This window comes from Lampetra planeri, chromosome 9 (genome assembly GCF_965212315.1).
Source record: "Lampetra planeri chromosome 9, kcLamPlan1.2.h2, whole genome shotgun sequence".
Classification (NCBI taxonomy): Eukaryota; Metazoa; Chordata; class Hyperoartia; order Petromyzontiformes; family Petromyzontidae; genus Lampetra; species Lampetra planeri.
Window position 1 is genome coordinate 7,341,366 of NC_136115.1, and position 26,327 is coordinate 7,367,692.

The 26,327-nt window shown below is 43.2% G+C and overlaps 1 protein-coding gene across 1 annotated transcript in view; it reads right to left on the reverse strand.

Annotated features, from left to right (window-relative positions):
- The window catches only part of HERC4 (HECT and RLD domain containing E3 ubiquitin protein ligase 4), a 56,181-nt gene that overhangs the window by 4,331 nt on the left and 25,523 nt on the right, over window positions 1-26,327 (reverse strand). Inside the window, exons 7-21 of the mRNA XM_078597558.1 lie at window positions 25,873-26,003; window positions 24,753-24,913; window positions 23,520-23,596; window positions 22,163-22,287; window positions 20,572-20,631; window positions 19,317-19,428; window positions 15,661-15,850; window positions 14,434-14,606; window positions 12,970-13,086; window positions 8,082-8,174; window positions 6,028-6,195; window positions 5,764-5,907; window positions 4,534-4,700; window positions 3,875-3,941; window positions 666-748 (exon numbers count right to left, since the gene is read on the reverse strand). Of these exons, the coding sequence (XP_078453684.1) occupies window positions 666-748; window positions 3,875-3,941; window positions 4,534-4,700; window positions 5,764-5,907; window positions 6,028-6,195; window positions 8,082-8,174; window positions 12,970-13,086; window positions 14,434-14,606; window positions 15,661-15,850; window positions 19,317-19,428; window positions 20,572-20,631; window positions 22,163-22,287; window positions 23,520-23,596; window positions 24,753-24,913; window positions 25,873-26,003 (1,868 nt within the window). The remainder of the gene's footprint in view (window positions 1-665; window positions 749-3,874; window positions 3,942-4,533; window positions 4,701-5,763; window positions 5,908-6,027; window positions 6,196-8,081; window positions 8,175-12,969; window positions 13,087-14,433; window positions 14,607-15,660; window positions 15,851-19,316; window positions 19,429-20,571; window positions 20,632-22,162; window positions 22,288-23,519; window positions 23,597-24,752; window positions 24,914-25,872; window positions 26,004-26,327) is intronic.

Here is a 26,327-nt window from a genome sequence, read left to right on the forward strand (position 1 = left end):
TCCTGACAAAGCTTGGGGGCGAGGCTCACCGTAAGAATAAACGTTTAGTCGTAATAATTGTAATGCCCTTCATTCGCCCTATCCAGGTGAATTCTACACTGGAATCTTGTCAATTCCATAAATGGGAGGAAACCAGAGATAGCAAGTACATGAAAGAGTAACAAAGCTTCACACCGATTGATTCAAGAATAAACTGCTCTACTGCTATCTCCTGAACCACTTTGCAGCTCAAACCGACACACCTGACATTCCCCATCAGTCTCCACCATCTAAGTGCGAGCCACTCAACTGCACGGTTTCCGAGATCTCATGAGGTCGGGAAAATTCTAAGTGATTTGGTAATGGGCCCCGCCATAGATTGTATGTATGTTGAACTTCTTTTGCACTGTACGTAGCCAAGCGTGCTAATCAGAGGTGCGGGGGAAGGACAACAAACTAAACACAAAAAGCACTTCGAAAGAAATTCATTTTCAATCTAGGATTTGCAAGTGCACAGCTCCAGTGGCTTCCAATTATCGGAAGGAAAGCGTTCCAGACGGCCGCAGAAGCGCAACTGAAAACGCGCGATGCTGTTAATGTGCAGGGTGCAGAGTAAAACGTTTTGAAGACGTTGCCCAAACGTTTCCATAAACACGTTGTCATGGCAGTGCAGTGACTGTACAGACCTGTTGGCATTGTTCACCACCATGTCCGACCCTCCAGGCACCAGTTCCTTTACTTCCATCGCTCCGAAGTTCTCAAAGGCCACCTGTCACAGCAACACATACGTGAATTACTGCCAATGAGCAAAATGTTCAATCGAGTACCTTTAAAATGAATAACCTCCTGCTTGAAAACATCTGGAAATGTCTAAATATATTTTTACCTGTTGAAACAAAAAATGGTTTCAAATGTTCTGTACTTCTCCAGATCAGCTTGAGAATTGCTTTGAGCCAGATCCTGATGAACACATCCAGGAAAACCCTGACTCACAGGACCCCGGCTACCCAGAATATGTACTTAGCCGGACTCGATTGGCTAGTTAAAATATATAAGTAAAATGTATATAAAATGCTAAAATATATAAAATGTAATAGGAAAAAAGCATGCTACATTATTTCGCATGTTACGTGATAACATAGAATGAAATGCACAAGAATGTGTAAAAGTTTGTGCTCAAAGCGGCCTGCTACACATATGCTATGGGGTTACCGAGTGGAATATACTCCGTGCTGGAGCAGACAAAGTGAGTCCAGGCCATCAGAAATCAAAGCCATCCAATAAACAAGGAGCATCTCAATGCCACCACCACACAGGCTCAAACCCAGACAACCTCTGGCAATATGCAAAGAATCTCCATGAGGACGACAAGACCACCGAAGCACGATGGAGGGAAGCCTGGGCAAACACCAACCTGCTACAGAAAACCATCGTCAGCGATCCCACAATTCTCTAACCAGGATCTGACCTACTGAGGAAGATCTGGTCCTCCTTAAATTGGATCCGGAGACTCCATGGAAGATGTGGGGACACTTTCTCCACGAATAAAAAATTAACGATATCCAGTTTAACACGTAGGCTTTCGCGACCAATATTGTTCATAATCAACGATTTTTGGGTTTAGATCGCGTTATTTATAAATGTGCCGCAACCCTCCACCACCCGACACGGCCAATCAGTAAAAAAAGTGTCACGTTGACAAAAGACAAATAGTTCACTGCTTTAGCCCACCGGTGTGTTGAAGCGTGAAACCACAACATTTACAATTTGAGTACGACGTTTCGCTGGTAATTGCATCCAGCATCATCGGGCAATTCGCCAGAATGGTGAGGCTCTGCTGTGTCTCCCGTTCTTATATAGAGCAGCAGCAGGGTGACGTCATCATTAACTCATCAGGTGCAAAGATTTGAGGGGGGGGGGTTATTGTAATTATATACTTGATTAGTAATAAGGCTATTGTTACGATGCGAGTTGTAGATTAGTAATCATTTGGAATGTGTTCTATTGTGATTATGCTACATTAATAATCAGTTAGTGCTTGTTTCCCTTATAAGGAATTGTAATGCATCTTATTTAATAATACGCTTCCAGGCCACACTAAGCCTGTAGCTGTCTGAGCGATTAAAGTTATTTCTGTTTCTCTCAATCTCAATGGATTCTCTAATTAGTCTTTGCCAGTAGTAACTAGTTTTACACAACACTTCAACGTTGTCAAAATCAATTGAGTGTCCCTGTTGGCAAGCATGTTCTGCCACTGCCGACAGTTGTGTTTGCGATAGTTTAATATTTCTCTGGTGTTCTTTTAGTCTTACACTAACGTTACGCCCTGTCTGTCCAATATAGCATCTGCCACATACACAATTAATCCGATATACACCTTCTGTTGATAATTTAGGTAATTCGTCTTTAGTGCACGTTACTAGTTGTTGAATTTTGTGTACTGTACCAAATCTTACTGTAATGTTTTGCTTTTGCAAAACACGGGCTAATTTGTCAGTTACTCCTGAGATAAATGGTATTTTTATTGTTTTAATAATCTGATCGCTTTCAGCAGTGTTGCTTTGCGATCGTGATTTGGCATTTAGTGCTCTGTTAATTTGAGCATTATTGTAGCCATTCTGTCTTAGTGCTTCTTTAACATGTTTAATCTCTCTCACTAGACTTTCATCATCTGACACTGTTTTAGCCCGATGTATGAGCGTCTTGATTAGAGAGGATTTCTGAGCTGGGTGATGATGCTTAAATAAGATGCATTACAATTCCTTATAAGGGAAACAAGCACTAACTGATTATTAATGTAGCATAATCACAATAGAACACATTCCAAATGATTACTAATCTACAACTCGCATCGTAACAATAGCCTTATTACTAATCAAGTATATAATTACAATAACCCCCCCCCCTCAAATCTTTGCACCTGATGAGTTAATGATGACGTCACCCTGCTGCTGCTCTATATAAGAACGGGAGACACAGCAGAGCCTCACCATTCTGGCGAATTGCCCGATGATGCTGGATGCAATTACCAGCGAAATGTCGTACTCAAATTGTAAATGTTGTGGTTTCACGCTTCAACACACCGGTGGGCTAAAGCAGTGAACTATTTGTCTTTTGTCAACGTGACACTTTTTTTACTGATTGGCCGTGTCGGGTGGTGGAGGGTTACGACACATTTATAAATAACGCGATCTAAACCCAAAAATCGTTGATTATGAATAACGATATCCAGTTTGCGACTGTGGTGCGACATCTCAGACCGCGCAACATCTCGTGAACGACTGCCCAATTGAATCATTCAACGGCGATCCGAAACAAAACCACGTGGCTACTTGTGAAGCAGCCGAATGAATAGCAAATGTCGACATCAGTTTGTAATCTGTTGCAATCCCCAAAAATTCCATACGAAGGAAGAGAAGACTAGAATGTGTTATATTGCATGTAACATAATATACGTAGCATGACATTTTAGTTACTCTCAAATGTTAGTCGATTGACATAAATATTATATAGGACATACAAACTTTAGATTTGTTCTTCTGGACAATAATATACAGATACACTACCACACTAATTCATTCACAGTATTAGATATACACATATACCATACAGTACACAGGGTTGCGGTTTCATCTTCACCGAGCATGGTCTTAGTCATCGATGCTCCAGTAAGACAAAACAAGATAACCTAAATCATGGGTGACTGGCAACCCAGACTCATCGCTCTGAGACTGTCCAAGTCGACCTGTTGTCCCCCCAGCCACCTATTTATTAATTCCTGCACACCTTTAACAGCAATTGGGGTGCGGGGCGCAACAGCCCCTCGATGGACTTGATGCTCAAACGCTGTAGCCCTCGCATCGGTGTGGGGGGCTGACGGAGAGGATGCACTCACCGTGAAGTTGAGGCAGAAGGTTTCCTCGACGTCATCGTCGGGGTAGTCTAGGAGTTGCTGCAGACTCCTGTGAGCAAGCACACGACAACACAAAAGGCCATCAGCCGTTGCTCACACCTAAGCAGCTTCTTGTGGGAGTGCCAGTGGAAGGTATGTTTTGTTGTCCTTCCCCCGCACCTCTGATTAGCATGCTTGTGGCTAGGCACGGTGTGATAGAAGTTCAACATGCATACATACATGTTATACAGCCACACACATCACGGCTGCCAGAGGCTCTCATTACAACTAAGGGGAAAATTGCTCTTAGTTTCACATTTATGTAACTGAAAATATGTAATGCCGTAAAGTCCTTTACCATGGAAAGTCTTAACGTTTCAAAACTTTTTAAAGGAGGATCATGTTTGGGATGTTGGTCAAATTCAATTTGGGCATAAAAAAAAAGATCTGATAAGAAATTATTCGTGTTATCTTTAATAAAAAAAGTATGGTGAAACCATAAAAGATGCATGTGCTCAATATTAGTTCCAATGTACCAGCCCGGTGATGTGAATACTACCATGCGAATGTGCCAGCCAGGTGATATGAATGATGCTGTCACATGCCGGCCTGATACAAATTGTGCCACGTCAATGTGCCCTGGGGGGTTGGGGCAGCCCCACCTGCCCACGTCGGGCATGAGCTCCTTGAGGTCTTCCAGCGTGGGCTCCACCTTGAGCAGCTTTTTGTAGAGTGCCAGTGGAAAGTTGAGGTCCACAATGGTGGAGTTGTAGATGGCCAGGCCACAGATAAGGCCAATTAAGTTGAACAGGTTGCTGTCCTCAAACGTCTGCACCACAGAGGACGGACAAACGAGGCGGCGGGTTGTGCGATTAAGTATTGACAGATGCGTGCGCGCGTACGTGTGACGACCTGAAGAGCGGCGAGAGACGCGTGAGAAAACACAGAAGAATATCCTGACTACCGTGACGCGAACGACGAGCGAGCGAGCGAGCTGGGCTCGGCCATGGATAGTCATTTTGTTGGTAAAATGGGCATCACATGGGTGAATGGCACCCGACAGTACTTGTAGCAGCCTCAGTACCCATCAGGGGAGGTAAGTATGGGGCAAGGCAGCCAATTTAGAAACAGCCAAAATCGGCAGCAGTTGGGGCCACACTCAAGTGAAGGTCATGATTGCTCGGGGGGGGGATATGAAAATACAGCAGAACCAAGGAACCAGCAAAGACAGTGAGCTCTGCATTGCTTATTGGAGTCGCTGCTGACCGATCTTCCCTTGCTCTGCTGGCCGTTCAACTGGATTATTTCTCAACAGAAAGCCACGCAGGATGCAAGTTTTAATCGTGTAAAAAAATAGCGAGCTAAAAAAAAGACTGGACATGCAGAGGAAAACGTCACATGTGGGGGTATGAGATCGCAAGCGGAAGCACGTGATTAAATTTTGCAAGCTAGGGGAAGCCTTAACCATACAGTATTGTAAACAGGTATAACCCGTAAAAACAAAGTTTTTCACTATAAATCCTTTATATGCGTGGCGGCTAGAGTCCTCTCGTCCTCTGGCTTGAGATGGCTGCAATTGGTAATTAAATATATTTTTGTCCTAAAAAGTGTAAAATTTAGGAAAAAATTTTCACGAACATATATTGTCACGCACAACGAGTCTGTGTGGAACATGTCAGCTCGATTGGATCACGGGAAATGGGTTAAAAAACGACCGAAAGATTTGCACGGTCCTAAGCAAGCAAGCAAACTTAATATAAAGTATTTAAAAATGGCATGTTGTTTTATAACCTGACAGGAGGGCATGACCTCTGACACGATGGGGATAGCAAGATTTGGATGCGAAGAGAATTGGGAAACATTTCTGCCCGGTGCCGTAGTTGCGAGCGCACCTGCTGTGAGAACCAGATGAGTCGCGACTCCTCATAGTACTTGAAGAGCCCATACTTGGGGTCCAGGAGGTCCTTCATGATGAGTAGGAAGAACTCCTTCCTCACTCCTCCCGCATCCACGGCATCCTCCCCATAGAAGATCACCTGGAGGGAGGGGGGGGGGAGGAAGGTGAACATCATTACGATGGTGATGACAACAACGATAATGATGAAGACGCGGACAGACCGCGCTCTGAGTGGTCACCCAAGGAATGTGCCGCTAACCTTCAGAGGCTTCTTGAAGTCAAGGTTCTTCGCCTGCTTGCGAAGCATCTCCAGCGTGTCGCCCACGATGTTGTCCCTGCGCACCATGAGCACCAGGCAGGGGTTCTCGGGGTCGATGGGCATGAACATGCTGGAGAAGTTGCGGCGTGTCGCCTCATCCACGGCGACCTGCAAGCACGGAGATGGGGGGGGGGGAGTAGATGAGAGTGAGAAAAAAAATCACAACGTAGGTGTGCATTGGTGAGAAGCAGGCGCAAACGGGGGGGGGGGGTGGGAAGGCGCCACAGTTGGAGGGATGTTAGCTACCTCGCTCGGTATACAGGAGGTCGTGGGCTCGATCCTGACCTTGATGCCTGTATATTTAGAGTCTGCGTGTTCTCCCTGTGGTCACGTAGATTTTTCCTTGGGTTCTCTGTTTTTTTCTCCTCCACATTTAGAAACATGCGTTTTGAGTATTTGGCTGCTATAAATTTCTACATGGTAAGCTGCTTCATGGAGCTATCATTTATGGCTGGGTCACTTCTGAAAAAGAGCTACATAATTCAGTGCGCCATACCTGGTAGTTTAAGTTGAAAGATATTAATAAGTGGGCTAGTGACTGTGGCAGCTATACGTCAACGTAAAAGGGAGCCACACCACCCTGCAATGTGATTGGTTGGAAAGTGAGGCAGGTAATTTCGCAGTCAAGCCGGTGAAGAAGCGTGCACAAGCTAAGGCACAGGTAGACGTAGATGAGAAAGGCTAGAACAGGGGCCCCTACTGAAAGAGCTTCGACATTATTGTGTATCCCTAATGACAAACCAGTGACCCACAAAAAGAGTAGGCCGATTCGCAAGTTACTTGTTTAATGTGTGTAAGGATTTGTTAAATTAACTGATGTTTCTTCAAGACAAACATGAGAAACTGTGGAACTTTATAAAAACAAAACTTAAACCATTTATTCAATAAATGTCCAATTCCTATAATTTTTATGTCATAAACATATGAAGAATGAAATCATGATCGTGAGCAACTAATCAAAAGGTACCTGCCATGAGTAACTGTGACAAGATTGGTTTAAATTTCCCCATAAATACCAATATATCTCTCACTCCTGTCGGGAAACAGCTATATGCTGCATGCATGTTAAAAGCTTCACATATCTGTGATGACCTTACTGACCACTCCAATACAGATATCAAACGAGTGGTAAAGAACATCACCATATTAAATAACTGAAGTGTGCATATCCATTTTACAGATGGCTGCACAAACATAGACAAGAACATGGAGCGTTCTCAATTACTGTGCGGACACAATAAGTGTCAAGTGCTCTATATATATGGCATCTACCAATGTGAATGCCGACAGAGTGATACAGAATAAAGTAAACAAATAATTATTTACACAAATAACCAAATCTCAAGTCTGTTTTGGGAGAACCTTGCAAAAAATATTAGGCTACATCCTTGGGTATTTATGAACGTATTTTTCTATGGATGTGAATCCACATCTCCAGGCAAATGCCAAGAGAGGAGTGAAATCTACGTCACTGCGCTGCCTCCTAATCCTCGTTACCTTACAGACGGGTGCCTCGCAACATGGTGGTTCCATCTCACGAATCCCAAAGACTCCAGGCATATAGCAACATGTCTGTGCCTACGTTCAAATCACCCAGAATGTGCCCGATCTCATCAGATGTCGTAAGCTTGAGGCTGGATAGTGCATAGACAGGCAACCGCCAACAGAGGGCAGTGCATAAAAAAAAACTCAATAGGTGCACTGTACTTTTATGCTCCCCACCTTCACCAGCCCACACGGGCCAGCGTATGGAAGTACAGTATGGCCAAATAACCCCGACGACCCACACAGCGTGGGGAAGCCCTCACCCAGCAGTGGACCGACAAAAGGGCCGGTAACATTTACAAGTAGCGCCATGCTGTGTACACGACCTCCAATTAACACGGTTGGCTACGTACGGTGCACAAGAGGTTCAACATACATACACGCAAGCCAGGCTGGAGTGGAGCACACGTGTAAAGCGTGCAGTGCGAGTTCTCAGGGCGTAGACAAACCTGCATCTGCAGGATGGCATCTGTCTGCAGAAGCGTGGTCTTGGCCTGTGCGTCGAACACAAACGGGAAGCTGCACAGCGTCACCGGCACCTCCTGCACGTGGGCCGACATCAACACGGGCGTTACAAGTTGCAGGGCAGCACAACTCAACAGCCACGCACTGCAAAACTTGAGATGAACACGTGTGTGCTACAGCAATGCCATTCAGCTAGCTGGTCAGCACCACTGCAGTCACACAGCCAGGTACAGCATCCTCTGGAGCAGACCAGCAGGAGCTTCACATCAGGGCAATGTAGATCATTCATAGATTGGTATTTTATGGACTCGTGATACTACAGCAATGCTGTGCAGTGGTCAGTGCGACAGCCAGGCATGGTGTAATTCAATGTGCTATGCAGCAGACAAAACACCTCAAACCTAACCTGGTGGGCACAAGCAGCTGGAGAGATGCTAACCTATAACCCCGTCATATATAAACATCTGCTTTTGTCTTTGGCTTCTATCCCTTTTGCCGCAGTACTACACACGTCACCCTCGTCAAAGAACAGTATCCCTTTTTGAAAATCACTTGAGTAGAAGAAGGGTATCACGCTGGCAGGGATCACCCTGAACCCAAGATGCCTCACGATTCATTCAGTGACTGTCTCTTGCCTCTCCTAGGGAGTTTGATTAACATTGCTTACCAACTGGCCTTTACAAAAAAAGCAATAAACATTTTAAATGACCAAGTAAACAAAGTACAAAACGTCATGCATACATAAGGATACCATAACACTTTCAAGATGCTTTGTCCTTGGAAGTAATACATTCGCAATGAGAACGGGAGCACACGCATCAGGCGTGCAGGAAGCAGTATGTTCATGGCTTGTATAGTGGTCAACCCAGGAGGGCATTCATTGGCCAGCAGTCACAGTACTGACGTTACATCTTTTCGTGCTGTTTTTTTCAAAATTTTAGACCCCCCCCCCCACCTTTCATTATTTGATCCGCTTTTCAAATCGGGTAAGTCCCGCATCGCAACACAAATGAACATGTTGGCCGTGTTCATATTGGATCATCTTTTCGACAGTTGCCATCATGCTCTCCCCGCCTTAATGAGGAAAAAAAAATGGACGAACATAGAGACAGAGGTACTGCATGAACTCTTTAGCTTTAGCTGGAAAGTGATAATTTCTTTTTTTTACAAACTTCTGAATACATTTACAGGTGAGATATTTAAAAAGAGTAGAGTTTTTGAGATGAAAGGGTGCTTGAAATGCAGCTGTCCAGCTAACATGAAGGGCTCTTGAAACACTACAAGCGAAAAGTATATATGCACCCAACCTAAAACCATGAGGAAATAGCAAAAGACCAATTGCATGAAAACTATAACCAAGTTTCAAATGAGGCCAAAAATACACCATCATAACGGGACACTTCAACACAAAGGTCTGTACAAGGCACAGAGATAAGAGGATGACTGGTGAGTGCACATGGCATATGACTGAGCAATGAGAGAGAAGAGTTTGCAGCCAGCAAAGACATTAAGATGATATGCCCTTTTAAAAAAGAAAAGTCTACAAAATGGATGGGGAGTCGAAATGAAGACATTAAATTGACTTAATTCTCTCAGGAAAATCCCAGTCAGGGAAGTGTGATGTGATACAAGTTACACTTGACCATCACCAACAAGGGGAGAAACTTAATTACAGGCAAAAGAAAGAGTTGATGTGAAAATTATCGTATGGAAGCTGGAATTTAGACTGATTATAAACAATAGCTTAGCATCCCGTGTGAAACAAATGATGAAATGCACGCGAGGATAAATCACGTATGGATCAGAATAACATGGCCAAAGAGGACCACCACAGAGATGTAGCAATGAGCATAGCAAGAAGCTCATGTGCAGTAGGGGAGATAGGATTGTGGCATCATGGGACCGTGTGAGATTTGCATAGTGTGGGCGCCGACATCCATCAGTGGAATGACCATGGCTGCTGATGATGATGATGATGACTAAAAATACGACAAACTAATTATTGTGTTGGATTCAGGCAGGGGAATCCAATGTGGATGGATTGCAGAATTTAATTACCCACATGGCTTCTGTCTCAATAATCCTTACCACACATTTCGTGCACCATGTTCTACTCTAAGCAGAGCTTGTGCGAGGATTGGTTCTAAAAGTCAGCGAAAAGTCAAAAAGACGAGTAGGCGAGCCAGCCACTTCTTGCAAATTAAGAGTGCAGCATTTAAGAACGATGTAGCTGAACCTTACGTACAGATAGGAGGGCATAGGACAGAGGCAACGGATGGCAGTACGCCCAAGCTACAAGTAGAGTTGTTTTAATTATTGAGTAGCAAACAATGATCTATTTTATTATTATTGTGTGGCCACTGTAAACCAGCACATATCCTAAGAAGCATAAATTGTCCATTATCTGGGAGAAGAAAACATGATATCCAATTGGTATGTTTGCACAATCCAAGTCAAAGGTCATAAAACAAGAAAAGTTATTTAATCCTTGCAGCTACCAACTCACTTTTCATGGTTTCACTGCTGTCGAGACCAAATAAGTGCTGGTTATTCCTTGGGTGCAAACTACAATTCATCCCTTGACCATTTCCCCCATCAGAAGAAAACAAAAACTTAAATGCTTTTTAAATGAACAGAACAAAAAAAATCTAACCAACCAATACGTTCATGAGCCAACATGCTTCCAGCCACATTAATCGGCAGGCATTCACAAGACTGTACGTGCGCGCGCAACCTCGTAGGTAATGAGCATTAGGATGTCATCTCGTGTTCCACTCATGTTCGTAAGGCCTTACAGAAAGGCCTGGCCATTGCTTACCTCAGCTACAGCAGTCAATTAACAACAGTACACCTGGGAAATTATAGTCTGGAACACCATTGGACCACACCTATTATTTAAACAAGAGAAAGCGGTAAGGGCCTTAATATGTACCAATGGGTTCGGAGCTATTTAATATTGGGCTCATAAGATAAGGGGGTTTTGCTGAACTGGTGAGCAACAACCAGGACGTTAAACTAGGAAGGACTTACCTCTGCCATCGCAGAGTTAACATCCTGTTAGAAACAGTGCAAGCAAGACACCGTCACGTGGAAGGGGAAACAAACAGTTAGATCAACAATTAGGTAGACAGCACGTTTTATAGATTACTGCAAGCAGCATTTCAGCAACCCGATTCACATGCAGCTGTTTAGTGGTTAACATTCAACAGCAGTCACCAGCAGGAGCAGTCAAGAATCGACAAACCAATCAGAGCCACGGTGAAAACAAGATTGTTGATCTGAGGTATAGCCAGCAAAGTGATGTTTTTGGATTAATATATCTTTTCTCTTGATCTCAATTAAAAATGACACAATAATTACATGGTTTAGTTGAGAAGAATGTCAGTGTTGATCGTAAATAATAGCTAGCACCAGATATTTTAATTGGACATTTTAACCAGTTGTCGATAGCAACATGAATGGATATACACTTATGAAAAACATTTCAAGTGCGCTGAAGTCCTTCAGAACCAACAACCTACATCACATTTTTTTATTAAGAAATTGAAGGACATGGCATAAGGAAGCGGTCAATCATTGTGCAGACTGACGTCTTCTTATACAAATCCATTGTTTGCAATGTGGTTTACATTATTTAAAGACTTTTTTTTGCATTGCACCAGTTGAGAGATGTTTTTTTGCAGAAATCTCGGAATTCCTGGGCTAGGCTGATGGGTTAATCCAGTGTGGAGTTTTAACCTCGGCGTGCCACGCACCAAGCCGGCTTCCCAAGACAACAAATCGGTTATCTGAAGCTCGAAAGAGAAAGCGTACAAAGGATTTGACGAGTCAAAAAACACAGTACTGTATGTGGAGGAAAATAAAACCTATTATGTTGGCCAATAAATACTTTCAAGAGCTGCTAAGGTTATATTACAAACTTACATACGTGAGTTAAATATTGGAAAATTTCCATCGTGATGAAAAAAAATATATTCTCAACAGGCACAGAAAAACTGAGTAAAACCAAATAGCCTAAGAATGCATAACGGGTTTTTTTTCCCACCAGTGCAACTATTGCTGCGGGCTTTGGCTCAACTTCTACCTGCTACCATCTGAATTCACCTGCTGCCCATGCAGAGCTGCAGCCCGGCATTGTCCTCCTGTATCCACCTTCTCTGCACCGTGCCCTGCACTTGCCTGCCACTTCATTCCCGCTGTCTGCTGCTGTGAGCCGCACTGAAACTGCTGCCACCACCCGCTCGCTGCTGAGCTCTGCACTCGAGTGCCACCTCCATTTCACGCACTGTTCCTTGTCCCACGTGAATGCCATCCCACTTCCTTTTCCGTACCCTCATCCTTTCCACATTTCTTAGCATGTATTTTATTAACCTGAATTGCACACTTTTGAGTATCATTAGTTGATGATGATGCTGACAATTCGTAGATTAAGTCAATATTTGTCATAAGCAGTTATGGTAAACAGTGAACATATTTATTAGGTCAAGTACTAGGCATGTAGCAATGCATCAATTAAAACTGATGCTTTCGTTCATGAGGCAAGCATTGTTTCATGTGAACAAGAAGCGATTATTTAGGATTCATTAAAACTATATACAATGCTACTTGAGGATAACGTGATAAACAAAAACTGTACAAGCAAAATAAAACTAATGAGAAACAATACAAAATGGAGTTATACACACTAGACAAAGTTAATTATTTTATGAAATTGTGACCGAAAAATTCATAGAACTGCAGTGACAGGTGAATGACCACATGCCGATCAAGTACACCGTGAGGGTCAAGTTGAACGTAACAGCTGAAACAATGGAGTGAAATGGGCCCCCCGCTGTGAGGGATGCGAGCGGCGGTGTCCTGTAGCAACCTTACCACTCTGTAGGCCTGCTGCTGTATCCACGCGATGTAGTCTCTCCTGATGTCCACCAGATCGCAGATCTCCCCGATGTAAAACTTGTCGTACTGGATCACCGACGTCCGTGTGTTGGCCTGCCACAGTGAACGCCATGCATTTGCGCCTACGTCCTCTTACCATGTTAAATAGACGGAGGTTATTAGCGCGAGTAATCGGTGTAAGTATTAAGTCACGTGGTTTAAACAAGCCACATGATGACATTCTTAATTGTATTCTCTTGCAAGCCTGACGTAAACTGTGATGCTATTTATACCAATATAATATTGCATACAGATAATTTTTGTTCATAACAAACTCATAAATTGGAACTCAGGAGTGCACCACTTTTAGATATTAAAGTCACTCCCATATGGCAGAGCCTTGTAGAGCGACGGCCAGCTTGAGGAAGAAAGGGTGTCATCAAGGCACTGTACGTATAAGTGAGGTAACTGGATTGCTGCAAAGACGCTCATAATCTGCATATACTCGACAACGAGGATGTAGTAAATCATGCTGGATGAAGGTCTCCCCAAGCCATCGCCATCTCTCATACTCCCTGGATCTAATCATTCACATTGCATCTGCACATGAGCGGATTTCATCACTCCATCCCCTCAATGCATGTACACTCTGGGTGCATTCTCTCCCCGGAATTCTTGTTTTTTATTTAAGGATGCTTAAATGCATGTCGGGCAACCTCGCAACAGAAAATATAGATGCTTCGTAAAGTACTAGATAAATGCAAACTGAAATCGTAGCTTTTCATAGCGAAATACTAGGATCCATATTTGTGTTACAGTTAGGCCAAATTTATTGTAATTAACCCTCCACCCCCCAAACAAGATTGTGACGTTCATAAAGATACCATTATAAGTTCCGATGTGTTGAGGAAATTCTGACCAATGAAGCTCCTCCTCACCGGTGGCTAAAAGACTTCTCATGACTGAATTAAACATCAACATATATACGACGACGTTTCGCTAAAGCTGCTTTGAGCATTTGAACCTTACGGCGGGACCCCGGGGTCCCGAATAAACGGAAGTCAAAATCGCAATTAATTAATTTATTTTTGGCGACTCCGTCCCACCGCGCACATAAACGCCGCGACCCACCTGGCGCGGATAATTCTGTTGTCATGTCATCCAAGCACAGCGAGGACGAATGCGCAACAGAAACAAAACTTTAAAACTTTGATTAGCGCACCGTCTAGAGCTCATCGAGAGAAATAGATTGCTGTATCATTCGCCTTCAGACATAAAATGATGTCGCAACGCAGTTTATGCGATAGCCGGAGGCTTATGGGACCCCGGGGTCCCGCCATAAGGTTCATTTGTCGGTCAGCGAACTCGGAAATGGAGAGAAGCTGCTTCAGCTGACACCAACTGCCAAAGAATGGCCGCCCCGGCCTCTCTCGCGCTGCCCACAGGGCAGGCGTTCCTCACCCGGTGCAGGATCTGCAGAACGACGAGGGCGGAGCGCAGCGAGGCCTGGAAGATTGGCTCTTCGGCAGGAGGAACGCCCATCTTGTGCAGCTTGAGGAGGAACACCACCACGGCCTTGTAGAGCTCCACCAGCTTGAGGAAGAAGGGTGGCGTCAGCATGCTCCACCAGTTCTCTGCATCGGCAGCGCACGCAGACACAATCGGAATTGGAATGTTTATTTATTCTGGAGGAATCCCATGAGCTACAGAGTTCTCTTTCACAGATGTCCAGACACATGAGTGAGTCCTGCCCTCGCGTTCGTGGGGGTCTTACCGGCTGCTACCATCCATTATCCATGTCACGATTGGCGGTGCTTGTAGGAATTTAAATAGCGGCGCCGTTATGCCAGACGTGCTGTAGATAATTGTTTCTAACAATAATAGCTATACTGTTTTCTTTGATTGTCTAGTGACTGTGGCATAGTGGTGCTTTTAAGTTGGTTATTACCTTGAAATTGCAAATAATGAGCACTACTTTGCAGAATTTGGTCATATATAAATGTTTATTAACTTGGTCAAATTGAAAATAATGGGTGTCAGATTATATTACAATTAACAGGAGCCCACAAAGCATGCTTAAAGCAAATGACCAAACACAATGAGGAGAAATAAAATCACACACATTCATGTAATATCCCACAACATTGAAGGACAGGAGGATAAGGTGGCAATGCACATAGGCCCGGGACTGCTGACATCTGATGAAATATGGGCTTCATGGCTATGTGAAACCACAAAGCAGAATATCCAAAGCCATGCAAGACTTGCTCATGGTTTAAAAGGCTCATCACTATACATCGCACCTGAAACAACGGTTAGGCAATGTGGTCACCCATCTAAGACATATGTAGGCCCAACTTTGCTTAGCTTCCGAGATTTTACGAGATCGGCTGCATTCCAAGTACTTTAGTCAAAAGCTACGTTATGGGCAGTGCAGATAATATCAGTTTCAGTTTCATTTATTTGGTATAGCCCTGTGAGCCATTCGGCTCTTGAATCATATACATAGTCGTACTGTACGTCTATGCTTTCGTGTATATACTCCCCGCATTTACCAACCCAGATGAACCAGCATGTTCAAGTACAGTAAAATAATCCCCACAGACCCTACACGTTTTATGGAGAGGGCCCCCCCCATCCAGGTGGAAGGGCAGGCAAGGCCGGCGAGGTGAGGCGAGGCAGACTCACCGAGCACCTTGGCGGGCGTGGGGCCCAGCTTGGTAATGGCCATGGCGAAGGAGATGGCGAGCGTGGAGAAGTTACGCTCGTCATGCATCAGCGGGAACTCGGGCAGCACCAGGTAGAGCCGCATGGCCTCCACGTCCGGAGGGGCCGTGCTCAGCTGGGGGATCAGGTTCTTCTCCAGGCTGGCTGCCATCTGCAGGCATTAGCATTGCTCCATGTTACATCAAAGAGAATCAACCTTTGCTCGGATTGCCGAGTGGCTCAGGAGGCCAATTCCCGAGTTAGACGGTGAGCAAGCACCGCTGAGATTCTGGATTTAAGGCCCAAAGGCTGCCGGATGTCAAATCACGGTTGTATTATGTCGAGATCTTCACAGATTCAGCCCAGTCTCCAATGACAGTACAAAAAAAACATTCATACGCATAAAATATTTGCGCTTCTCCATACTATGCCAGGGGTCATGGCGGTAAACGGCGCTGCTGTCACCACACCTTACCATCACATTTTCCTTCCTTCCGCTAAATTCTACAGTTGTTGCATTAATTATTCTAGGGCTGACACTTGAAGAACGGTTCACTTACAGTATCATCAGCACCATCTGGCTTTATATGCCTTCCCATGGTCGCTGACCTCTGCTCATCTGCTCTCCTCCATCCTGCACATGTCTCCAACCAATCAGTTTTCTTTTTCTGATTACTTCTAACAATGTTGCCATGTTATTTTCGAAACTTTTGAGTTGTTCATCCTTTCCGTCTATGAAATGCTCAGTATCTCCCACATACACCTGTAGAGTAAACACACAATCCTCTGTTCTAGTTTATTTGTTTTCCATCCACCTCTGATCCAACTGTAACACAGTTAAAGGCCAAGAGTGTGGACATTAGGAGTATAACGGCACAAATTGCACAATTCAACAATATATTTGGTTTTGATTTCCCAAAATGTTTTTTTATTGTGCAATGTTTCATTTCTTGAAATTAAGAAAGCATTCAGAAATCTTGCAGGGCATGAACACCATGTTACAGAAGAGAGTTTCAGAGGGTGTCTGAAAAGTCCGCAACGTGGCCTTCAGTTCTTGATAAAGTAGGAGCATTAACACACACACTCTTCTACGAGATGTCAAACCAATATGTTTATTCTCAGGGCTGTAATTTAGCTAAATTAAGTGAAAAATCTCATTTTAAATTACGTTTTTTTTTGCGTGCAGTTAATGGTGACCGGCCAAGACTACCAACTCTCTGGATACGTGAACCCCCTTTAAACATTGATGCCTTAACCAGGGATTCGAACAGAGCTTCTCAATAGTGCCAGCTCGGCACACCTCAAGATCAATTCCTAAGTTCATGTATCCATGCATAAAATTGGCTGTGTAAAAATACATAGTATTATTATTACTAAACATTGTATGCATTGGGCTCACATGACCCCTTGCATCCACTCAGCTACTCATGGTTGCTATATTAACCATGATGTTAACAAAGGAATCTGTTTTGAAACAAATCACATTCGGGAACCACAAATTGCTGGGGTGGATGAATCATTAGACCACGAGTGGACAAAGAGTAAGCCACTCATTTTTTTCCAGCTGGAGGGAGTTTATCCCTGTCGTTGTTGTAAGAGCTCTTCTGAAAGGATAGCATAAGTTGTTTTCTCGTCTCGTGTGGGAATATTATCCAATATGGTTTCATGATCCGTTGTCTGCAAGTAGCTATGTGGTAAATAAGAAAATCTCTCTAAATGGTGACATTGTAGCGCATCTTAATGTTAATGATTATAAGTACACTGCCCAAACAAGCATTTATCATCATTATACTAATATAAGCCAAGAATGTGTGTGTGTCCCGCACGTGACGTCACTCCACATGAGCCCCCCCCCGTCATTAATAATCATGAGCGGATGACGACGTGAGGCACCCCCCCCCCCCGTCATTAATAATCATTAGCGGGTGACGTCACTCCCCCCCTCATTAATAATCATGAGCCGGTCATTATTTTCGATTTCATATTTCAGATTAACTGCAATACACCCATCCTTGGACGGGCTATAGGCTACTCATAAATAAACATCATTACCATTTGCAGTCGTTGTTCCTAAGTGACATGCCGAGCTTTATTCACAATTAGACACTTCTTGGTCCGAATTTCACTTGAGCCTTGCTGACAAAGCAACCATTTAGAATATAATACGAGTCAGGGAGCCTCTTATAGTAGAGTCAGGGAATTTATACCGAGGGCACAATAACCCATCAACTATCCTGACTCTTGGCACATAAACATTAATTTAATCTGGAAGAACGATTACTTCGTACCACTCTGTGCTGGCATCAACATTTGTTGATGGTCAATGTATAAACTGAACACTGCCAAAGAAATGTGGAATTTCCTCCACTGGCTCTGTACTGCTGATTTTGATGAGAACCGTATAATGTTGATTATAGTTTCGAGCTACAAATCTGATTCAAAGCTGTTTACAAATACATGTTTTTGGCAGAATGTTTCTATTAATAAGCACAAGAATAAAACAAAAACATCAGCACCTGCCAAGCAAACCTGACGATCTGTTTTGAGTGGTGAACATGCAACGTCTCTCCATGGGTATCCTACCCAACTCCCACGCTGTGATTAATAAAATATTCATCCAGTAGGGAGGCCTGATGTGGTTTCAAAAGAAATGCGTGCATAGGTGATGAAGCTCCTACCAGGTTTTTGCAACATGCGGCTGCTACCTGTTAAGAGGTGTCTACGACACAAGCAGCGCAAAAACACATTCAACATTTCCTGCAAAGGTTACACTCCCATTCACCGCTGTCTCTAAGCTCGTGTGTGCGCAAGTTGTTTTAAATGCATGAGTATCACTACTTCCAAGATAGATGTAACAAACGTATGACATTCTATTGCAATTAAGCTCGGTCTCTTAACTGCTTTTCATGAATACGCAAGCCAAATGAATATGTGCTGCTTCATTACCTTATTTCACATGTTGAATTTATATATTAATACCAGCATTGTGTTCCGTTGGTAATATATTACTCACATTAACTTTCAATTCATTAAATGTTAATGGAGGGAAGCAATTCTCTATTTCAAAGAATACCCACTATTTAATAATGAGAAATATATTGCTACTTGCATGAATGGCTGTTTAAAGCCAACATGGATTTATTCCACACGGCTATGCTGACAAAACTTTACGAGGTGCTTAATATAGAATAAGAAAAGATAAAGGTGCAGCCCTGCCATTTGCCTTTCATACCAGTCTGGCAGAAGGGCCTCAGCTCGAAAGAGTTTGGCCTACTCTTCCATGCTGCTCAGCCATCTTGGAAGAGGTGTGAGTACCCACACTGTACCCCACCACACGTGACCTGCTAGTCAACTAACCGCGGTGGACCCATTCATACTGCTGGTTGGACAGAGGCAGAATGGATCTAAGAATAGTTGCCCATTATTTCAACTGCCGCCCCGGGAAATCGAACTGGCGACCTCTGGATCAAAAGTCTGGTGTGCTCACCAGTGCAGCCACGGCGGCCATCCCCGATATAAAGTGCTCAACTACTAAAAACAAAACGTGGATTCATTAATGGTCACACATATTTCAATAAATGTACGGCGACAATGAAGATGTAACCGCAGCAGATGGCACCAGGGAGAAGGCGTCTCACCTGCTGCAGAACCTGCGTGCATGGGCTCTGCAGGAGCTTGTTGAAGGCACGGCGCATGGCATTCATGTCCAAACCCGCCACCTTCCCACTCGTTCTGTAGTGCTCGTCTGATCTGCAGCACAAGACAAAGATTTCCCTCATATAGCCTTGACAGGCTGCTGGGGCAAGTGCAGTTCGCGAGCACCTATGAAGGCCGGCACGGCAAACGAGATGAGGGGATGGGTGGCCAACACCACGCCGGACCACCTTTGTCTCCCCAGTGGCGATGTTTACACATGACACCAGGTAATAATTTGAGGCCGAGTCGACTTAGGGGAGGCCCAGGACCGGTTAGGATAATCGTCACTGGTGTCGACCATGAGCGGGAATCGAACCCAGGGTGCTAAGTTCGTAAAGCAGCGCGCTAACCGCTAGGCCACCGCTCCCCACAGCACACACACACACACACGTACGTACGCACGCACGTAAGTGTAAATGCACACAGCCAAATTTAAAAGAACATCACCGCCTACTCGGCTTAACAAGAACAAAGATCCAACACACAGAGATCGATCAATCAACATCCCTTTCAAGCAGGAGACAGGCGATTAAGAAAACATTACCATTTTACAGGAGATGCCGACGAAAACCAAAGGCTGATGTAACAGACGATGTGATGACAGCGTGCATGTAAATATTAGGATACTAATTACGTGCTGTTACAGTAAAACAATAATATAAAAAATGTAAATAAATAAAAGGCACAATGATGAATTACAAGGTGTGACGTTAAACACATTACCCTAATAATAAATTACATTAATTATGTATTCGCATGCAAAATTGCAATGCAAGGAAAACATTCTTTGAAAATAGCCAGCAAAAATATAGCGCTATATATAGAAACTATCACGCTTTCAATTTTCAATACAAGATGCAGTTTTAAAACAGGCATTAGCTTTAATAGCTTTTGTGCAAATTATCTATCCAATTCAATTGACTTCTGACACACATATATGTGAAAATGCCCTTTGGAGCTGCTTTGTTATCTCTAGAGAATCATGGGGATTAAAGGTGGGCTCAGTTTAATTTTATGCATTGGCAAATTAAAACACTGAGCATTCATGAGCTATACCAAAACACAAATGAGGGAGTCTGAGCTGGATATGTTGGCAAGCCATGTTTTACTCAGCGAGTCCTGGCATGTTTAAGCTAGCCAATCAACCAATATTTAATTTGCACACTGTTGCTGTTTAAAAAAATTGTTGTACATTACCCATAGGCCAAGAAGCTTCCGTTGATACAGCTTGGAGAGGAGAATATCATGTCTATCTCACTGCACAAAACAAGACATTGAATGCAAATGGGATGGTTAGTCATGTCACAAAAAATATATCAGCTATTCATCAGTTGTTTGGTGCACAGCTCATATTTTAGGCCATCAAAGAACAAGACAAAACAGACAGATTGCAGCTTAGCCTCCACCGTATTCATTTCTACATTTAGGAAAGTAAGTGACAAATCACAAGGAATTGTAAATGCATACAGTACAGTCAAATTCAAGCTTTCAGTTTGGTGTGAAGCAATGCAAGCAATTGACTGTACATGCCACTGCGGCTACATTGTCAACATTCAAATGAGATTGCTTGAATCAATTTTAAATCTGTTGCGATATCACCACCATGAGACAAAAGCAGTGTTTTGTGTCCCACACGGCAAAAACCTTGCAAGAATTTTTTAAAGATATTTAGTTCACATCATATAAACGACCACTTCATTATTTTATATTTTTGAAAAAACAAATTTAGACTGTGTCACTCTCACCAATGTGCTAAGTGAGTGGGCTAAATAAAGAAACCTTCACGTTCTTGCAATTCTCACGCTCACACCAGAGTGCTGAACCCAGTGCTGAACACAGCCACGCATGGCATTTTAAAAAGTGTCTTGTCATTTGTTACCCACGATCAACTCATCCATTACCTCAATACAGTCGCATAAGCATGGAAAAAATATGTATATTTGACATCTACAAAGCTAGAAACCAATTAATCAAAGGCAAGAGGGGCACCTTGAGACACATGTAAGTGTACATCTGCTTTATGTGCACACAGACCATGAAATTCTGCACATAGGAATTGGTAAATACATAAAATCAAATCTATTAACTATTAAATACCCTCTCATCGTATGAGAATAGGTTTTCCCCTTTTATCTGGCAACAAAACAGGTGTTAAGATGTTAAAACACCAAACTGAAACCTTTTATAAGGAATCATGTCTGCATTAACCACAATACTTGTGGCCAGAATGCAAACAAAAAACACTGATAATACATGCATGTCTTTGAAACTGATTGGTCCACACCAGAGACATATTTCTTTTGAGCCTCGTCTCAAACGGTGTTAGACCAGAGGACGCCAAAAGGTGTACAGCCACCCTCTCATCCTTAGAGAGCCATTTGGACACTGCTTTGAATATATAAGAGGTAGAACATAGATTAAAACAAATTTGCTGATTTTGTAGTTGCAGATGACATGGCCACATTAATTCATCTACACACCACATCACGTACGGACATATGAAACCCACACAGAATATGCTCTGCAATTGGCACATGCTAATTAGTCATAAAAATAAATTACAATTCGTGTGAATGGAGTTCACCAATGTAAAAAAAAAATCAGAGGTAGTGCTGTTCTATTCAATGATGATAAAAAAAAACATTTTAAAATTTGTGTTGACGTGTTTCTCTTTCTCACACAAAACAACTTCTTACAGACTTTAACACAAATGTACATTTTAACAATTGTGTAAAACATTTCATTTGAACCCGAGCAGCTCCACGTACACTGCGCGAGAGGGCCTTACTTGACAACGTCGGATGGCAGCCGTCCGCTGGGCAGAGAGGCCCACTTCTCCAGCAGAGGGCCAGACAGCACACACACCTGCATATGGGGCTCCGCTTGCCGGAAGTCATCTGGCTCCACAGAGTCCTGCACACAACACCAGCAGCGTGCCACCGGGGGAGCTGAATAAGCAACATGCTCGCGTGTTTAGCCAGATTCTCGAAATAATAAGTTTAGTATCCGAGGTTTGGAAAAAAAAGTGAAACGCCGCTCAAATGCGACTGTGGTGTCACATAACAAATCGGTGGGACACAACATGGCTGAAAATCTGAACAACAAAAAAAATGATACAAGACCCTCCTTTAAAAGATGAAACTTAACGCTTCCTCCCTGGATGAACAAACGAAAGTGTAAAACTAAAACACAAGCAATGGCGTTTGCCCCCACTGAAATCTCTTGTAACATGAAAGGCGTGTGCGTGCCATGTTGATTTAGTGAGCCTGATTGGAATTCCCCTCAATGCAATCCAATGCAAAACAAAGCGTTACAGCGCTTGAATGTTAATCAATTGCATTCACCGAAATAGCTGTAAATCTACACTACTTGAGATTCTATAGATTCACACCACGAAACATATAGCTTCTCACACCACTCCACATTAGCTTCATACCACAAAACGCATACACACCAACAGACACAAACTCGCAAGTATATACACACTCACAAACTCCATTACATAAACATACTTGTATATACCAATAGAGCTACACCAATGTGTACATTTGTGTAAACCAATATATACACTGGTGTACACAAATAATTAATCACAAACAAACCAAATTATTTCCTTGTTCTTAGCTTAGACAAGGCCCAAAAGTGGTCCACACAGGAGCACGTGTCAAGTTCATTCCAAAGAGAACTGATATTTTCTGATGTCAAACACGAAATAAAACAAATCATAATTCTAAGCACAGGAACTATATTAACCAATTATTTAATGGAACTTTCACAAATTGATTTGGGAACATTCCAAAGAGCCTTATAGAGCAAAAGGACGTTGACATTTATGCGCCATTTAGTTTTTTATTCCAACCATTTTGTAGGATGGTGTTTGATTTACTCTTCCGTTTATTGAATTTAAGTCATTACAGAACGTTCAATCGTTCCATTCTCCATTTCGTTCTCCTTTCCGTGCATTGTAACAACCTCTGAAACCATGATGGTTGAAGTTGTAATACAATACATGGGTAATACTGTTGTTTTGATGAAGTTTTTCATTATGAAGCAAATGTTTACACCGTCTTATGTCACTCTCTCATCGCCTTTTGTACGTTTCCCCTTCAGGAACTGAAATTTACATGAACAAGCTCTACCGTTACCTCTGGAGGAAAGTAATGCGCGAAACTTTGATCTCCTCCGGCAAATATTCTCTTTACAATGCAGCACTCTTCTTTTTCTGAAAACAAAAATACGCAAGTCTTTCAAAAATGTGGAATGCTCCCGATGAGAGCTTTTACTCTTCAAGAAGAGGACAATAAAGATTTCATGACATGCCAACAAGCTGGCAGACATCTGGGCAGAAGGTATAATGAATGCTCGTTCGAAAAGCAACAAATAAAACATGGTAAACAAGCCAATTATCCTCCTGCTGTTTCAGTACCTTCTAATACAAGACTTCACGGGAGATCAAAACTTATTAAAATCAAACATTCATAACGGTATCCTTTGGTCCAAAAAATGTTTGCCGTTAAGAATTGAAATAAGACAAAATAAAATTTTCGCAAAGCAATGAAGTGCCCATTACAGCATCCCGCACATACATGTCATGTCATCGCAGGACACGTGGTATCCCAATCCCCAGGGAGAGTCAGCCTAATCTTCCATGCTGATCAGATATGTTATTTGGATTACACATACCCACACTTTTCCCCAAAAGAAGCACTGAAAACAACCTCACTGCTGTATATGGGTGAAAGAATGCATCAATTCATCGATTAACTTTGATGCTGAATCTCACATACAATACATGCAACGGATGTCATTTGTAGAAATTGATCCTTTATGATTAGTACTTGTTGCACATAAAGGGCTTATTGTCATCTGTGTAGCTACTCGAGGCCGTTACTGACTGCAGTGTTAGAAATGTAACTCGTTGTTGAACAGTTGTGACTTGGAATAACGGCAATTCACTAAATCAATAGGTGGGTGATATGGGTGCGTGGAAATAAACGGACTATTTGCTTTAGGTAAAAAAAATTGACCCTTTCCAAGATATGAACTCAGACTCTGGACTGCGAGTTCATACTCACCTCTACAGCAGCCATTGAACAAATACAAACAGATGAACAAGACATTGGTGGTAATGGCATGCTTATCCTTTTTCAATTGAATAATAAAAACACATCACTTATCCCCTCAAGGTGCTTTTACGCACAGGCCACATGCTACCCTTACAGATCCTGTCGTTAGAAACCGCTAAGCAATTCTCACTTTGAGACAATCCTGACAAGCTGAAAAGGGATCTGGCCCCGAGTTTGAGAGTTCAGCACACAAAACCGGAAGCTCTGGGATGAAGTGAAATGCGGACTTGTGCGTGCCCTGCGAGCCCATACCAACGTTGGAGGGGCAAGGCCCGTTGTGTGGCATCCAGGCGCCCTGCACCGTGAACGGGCTCTTGCGATTGCTGGTGGAGCCTGTTCCCAGCTGACCATTCCCTCCCAGGCCGAAGGAGTAGATCCTCCCCGAGGATGGCACGAACGCCAGCGTGTGCTGCCTGCCAGCACAGTGCCCAGCTCGTTACGTCACTTTGCCGGGTGTTATCGTTGCCTCTCTCGTGTGTCACACAAGTCAGACGTCAGACGATGACAACAAAAAAACAATGCGGCAATGTAGCCTGTGCAGCACTGAATGCGTGATTCCAGCAGCTGTCCTTTCGTTCCTGCGGACAGCTGTGTCAATGTCTCATAAATGTATGATAAAAGACCAAAGACGGTCATTCACAAAAAAATATGCCATCCCATGATGGTGTCTTAACCAAATCAAATAAATGAAAATTACCCACTACAAAATTTAATTTCAAAAACTAACAATAGTAGAAATGTAATTGTTATTTTAAGGCTGGTGGCAATATTGGACTGCTATACTCCACTTAAGCTTGAATACAATATTTTGTCGCTTTACAGCCCTCCTACAACCCCAGTAAACATGGAACATTGGACCAATGTTGGTCCAACTTTGCATGTTTACTGGGACATTGATAAATGTACATAAGTTAGCAAAGATGGTCTATATTTTTAATGCAAGCACACACACATTTAATATACGACTGATATTTTCATTAATATCCTATAATTTAGTTTTACTTGGGAGGCAGTAGACGGTGTACTTTTAATACAGCACTGCCCTCTGATTAATCCCTCGGTGATTAATGTTATACTAATTTACTGAACAGCTGATATCTCAGTTGGTAACGCACACACAATCAGGCCATGTTCCATGGGGTCAACAGTTCAGTGATCCTGTGGGACTTCCACAAAGGGACACCATCTGCTCTGCAGAAGTTGTCAAAAACCCTTTACCAGCACCGTCAGGAATGAGATCAAGTGTGAAGCAGAACTTACACCAGCTCTCTCACTCCCTCATCCCCCTTTTACTCTACACTCAACAGCAGCAGGGAGTCGAGCAGCCATCATATAACGAGAGTGGAGAGAGAGCACAGCAGCCGCCCCGTACCTGCCGCACGCAATCTGCGTGACGATGCTGCCCATGAGCTCAAACACCTTGCGTGGGTTGACCTCGTGGTTGGTGGAGTTGTGGCCCAGCTGCCCATAGCCGCCCGCGCCAAACGTGAACACCCCGCCCTCCTGCCCGCGGCACAGCGCGCATGTATTGTTAACGCGTGCAATCAATCGTACGTGAATACACGCCAATTAAATTCACCTGTGCATGCATTCACACGCGTGCGACTCCAGGCACGTGAACAGAGACGATAGAAAGCACAACATTAAGTGCTACTTGTTGACGTTTTGATTTGAAATCGTTCTACATGGAAGGTCACGAGGTGTCAATCATAAAGATAGAGGCTGCTGCCAATTTATGTTGGAAGATACTGGCATTCATGTTTGTATTATTATCAAGTTTGTGCTTGCATGTGGACATTTTTTCTCTCTATCTATTCATTATGAATT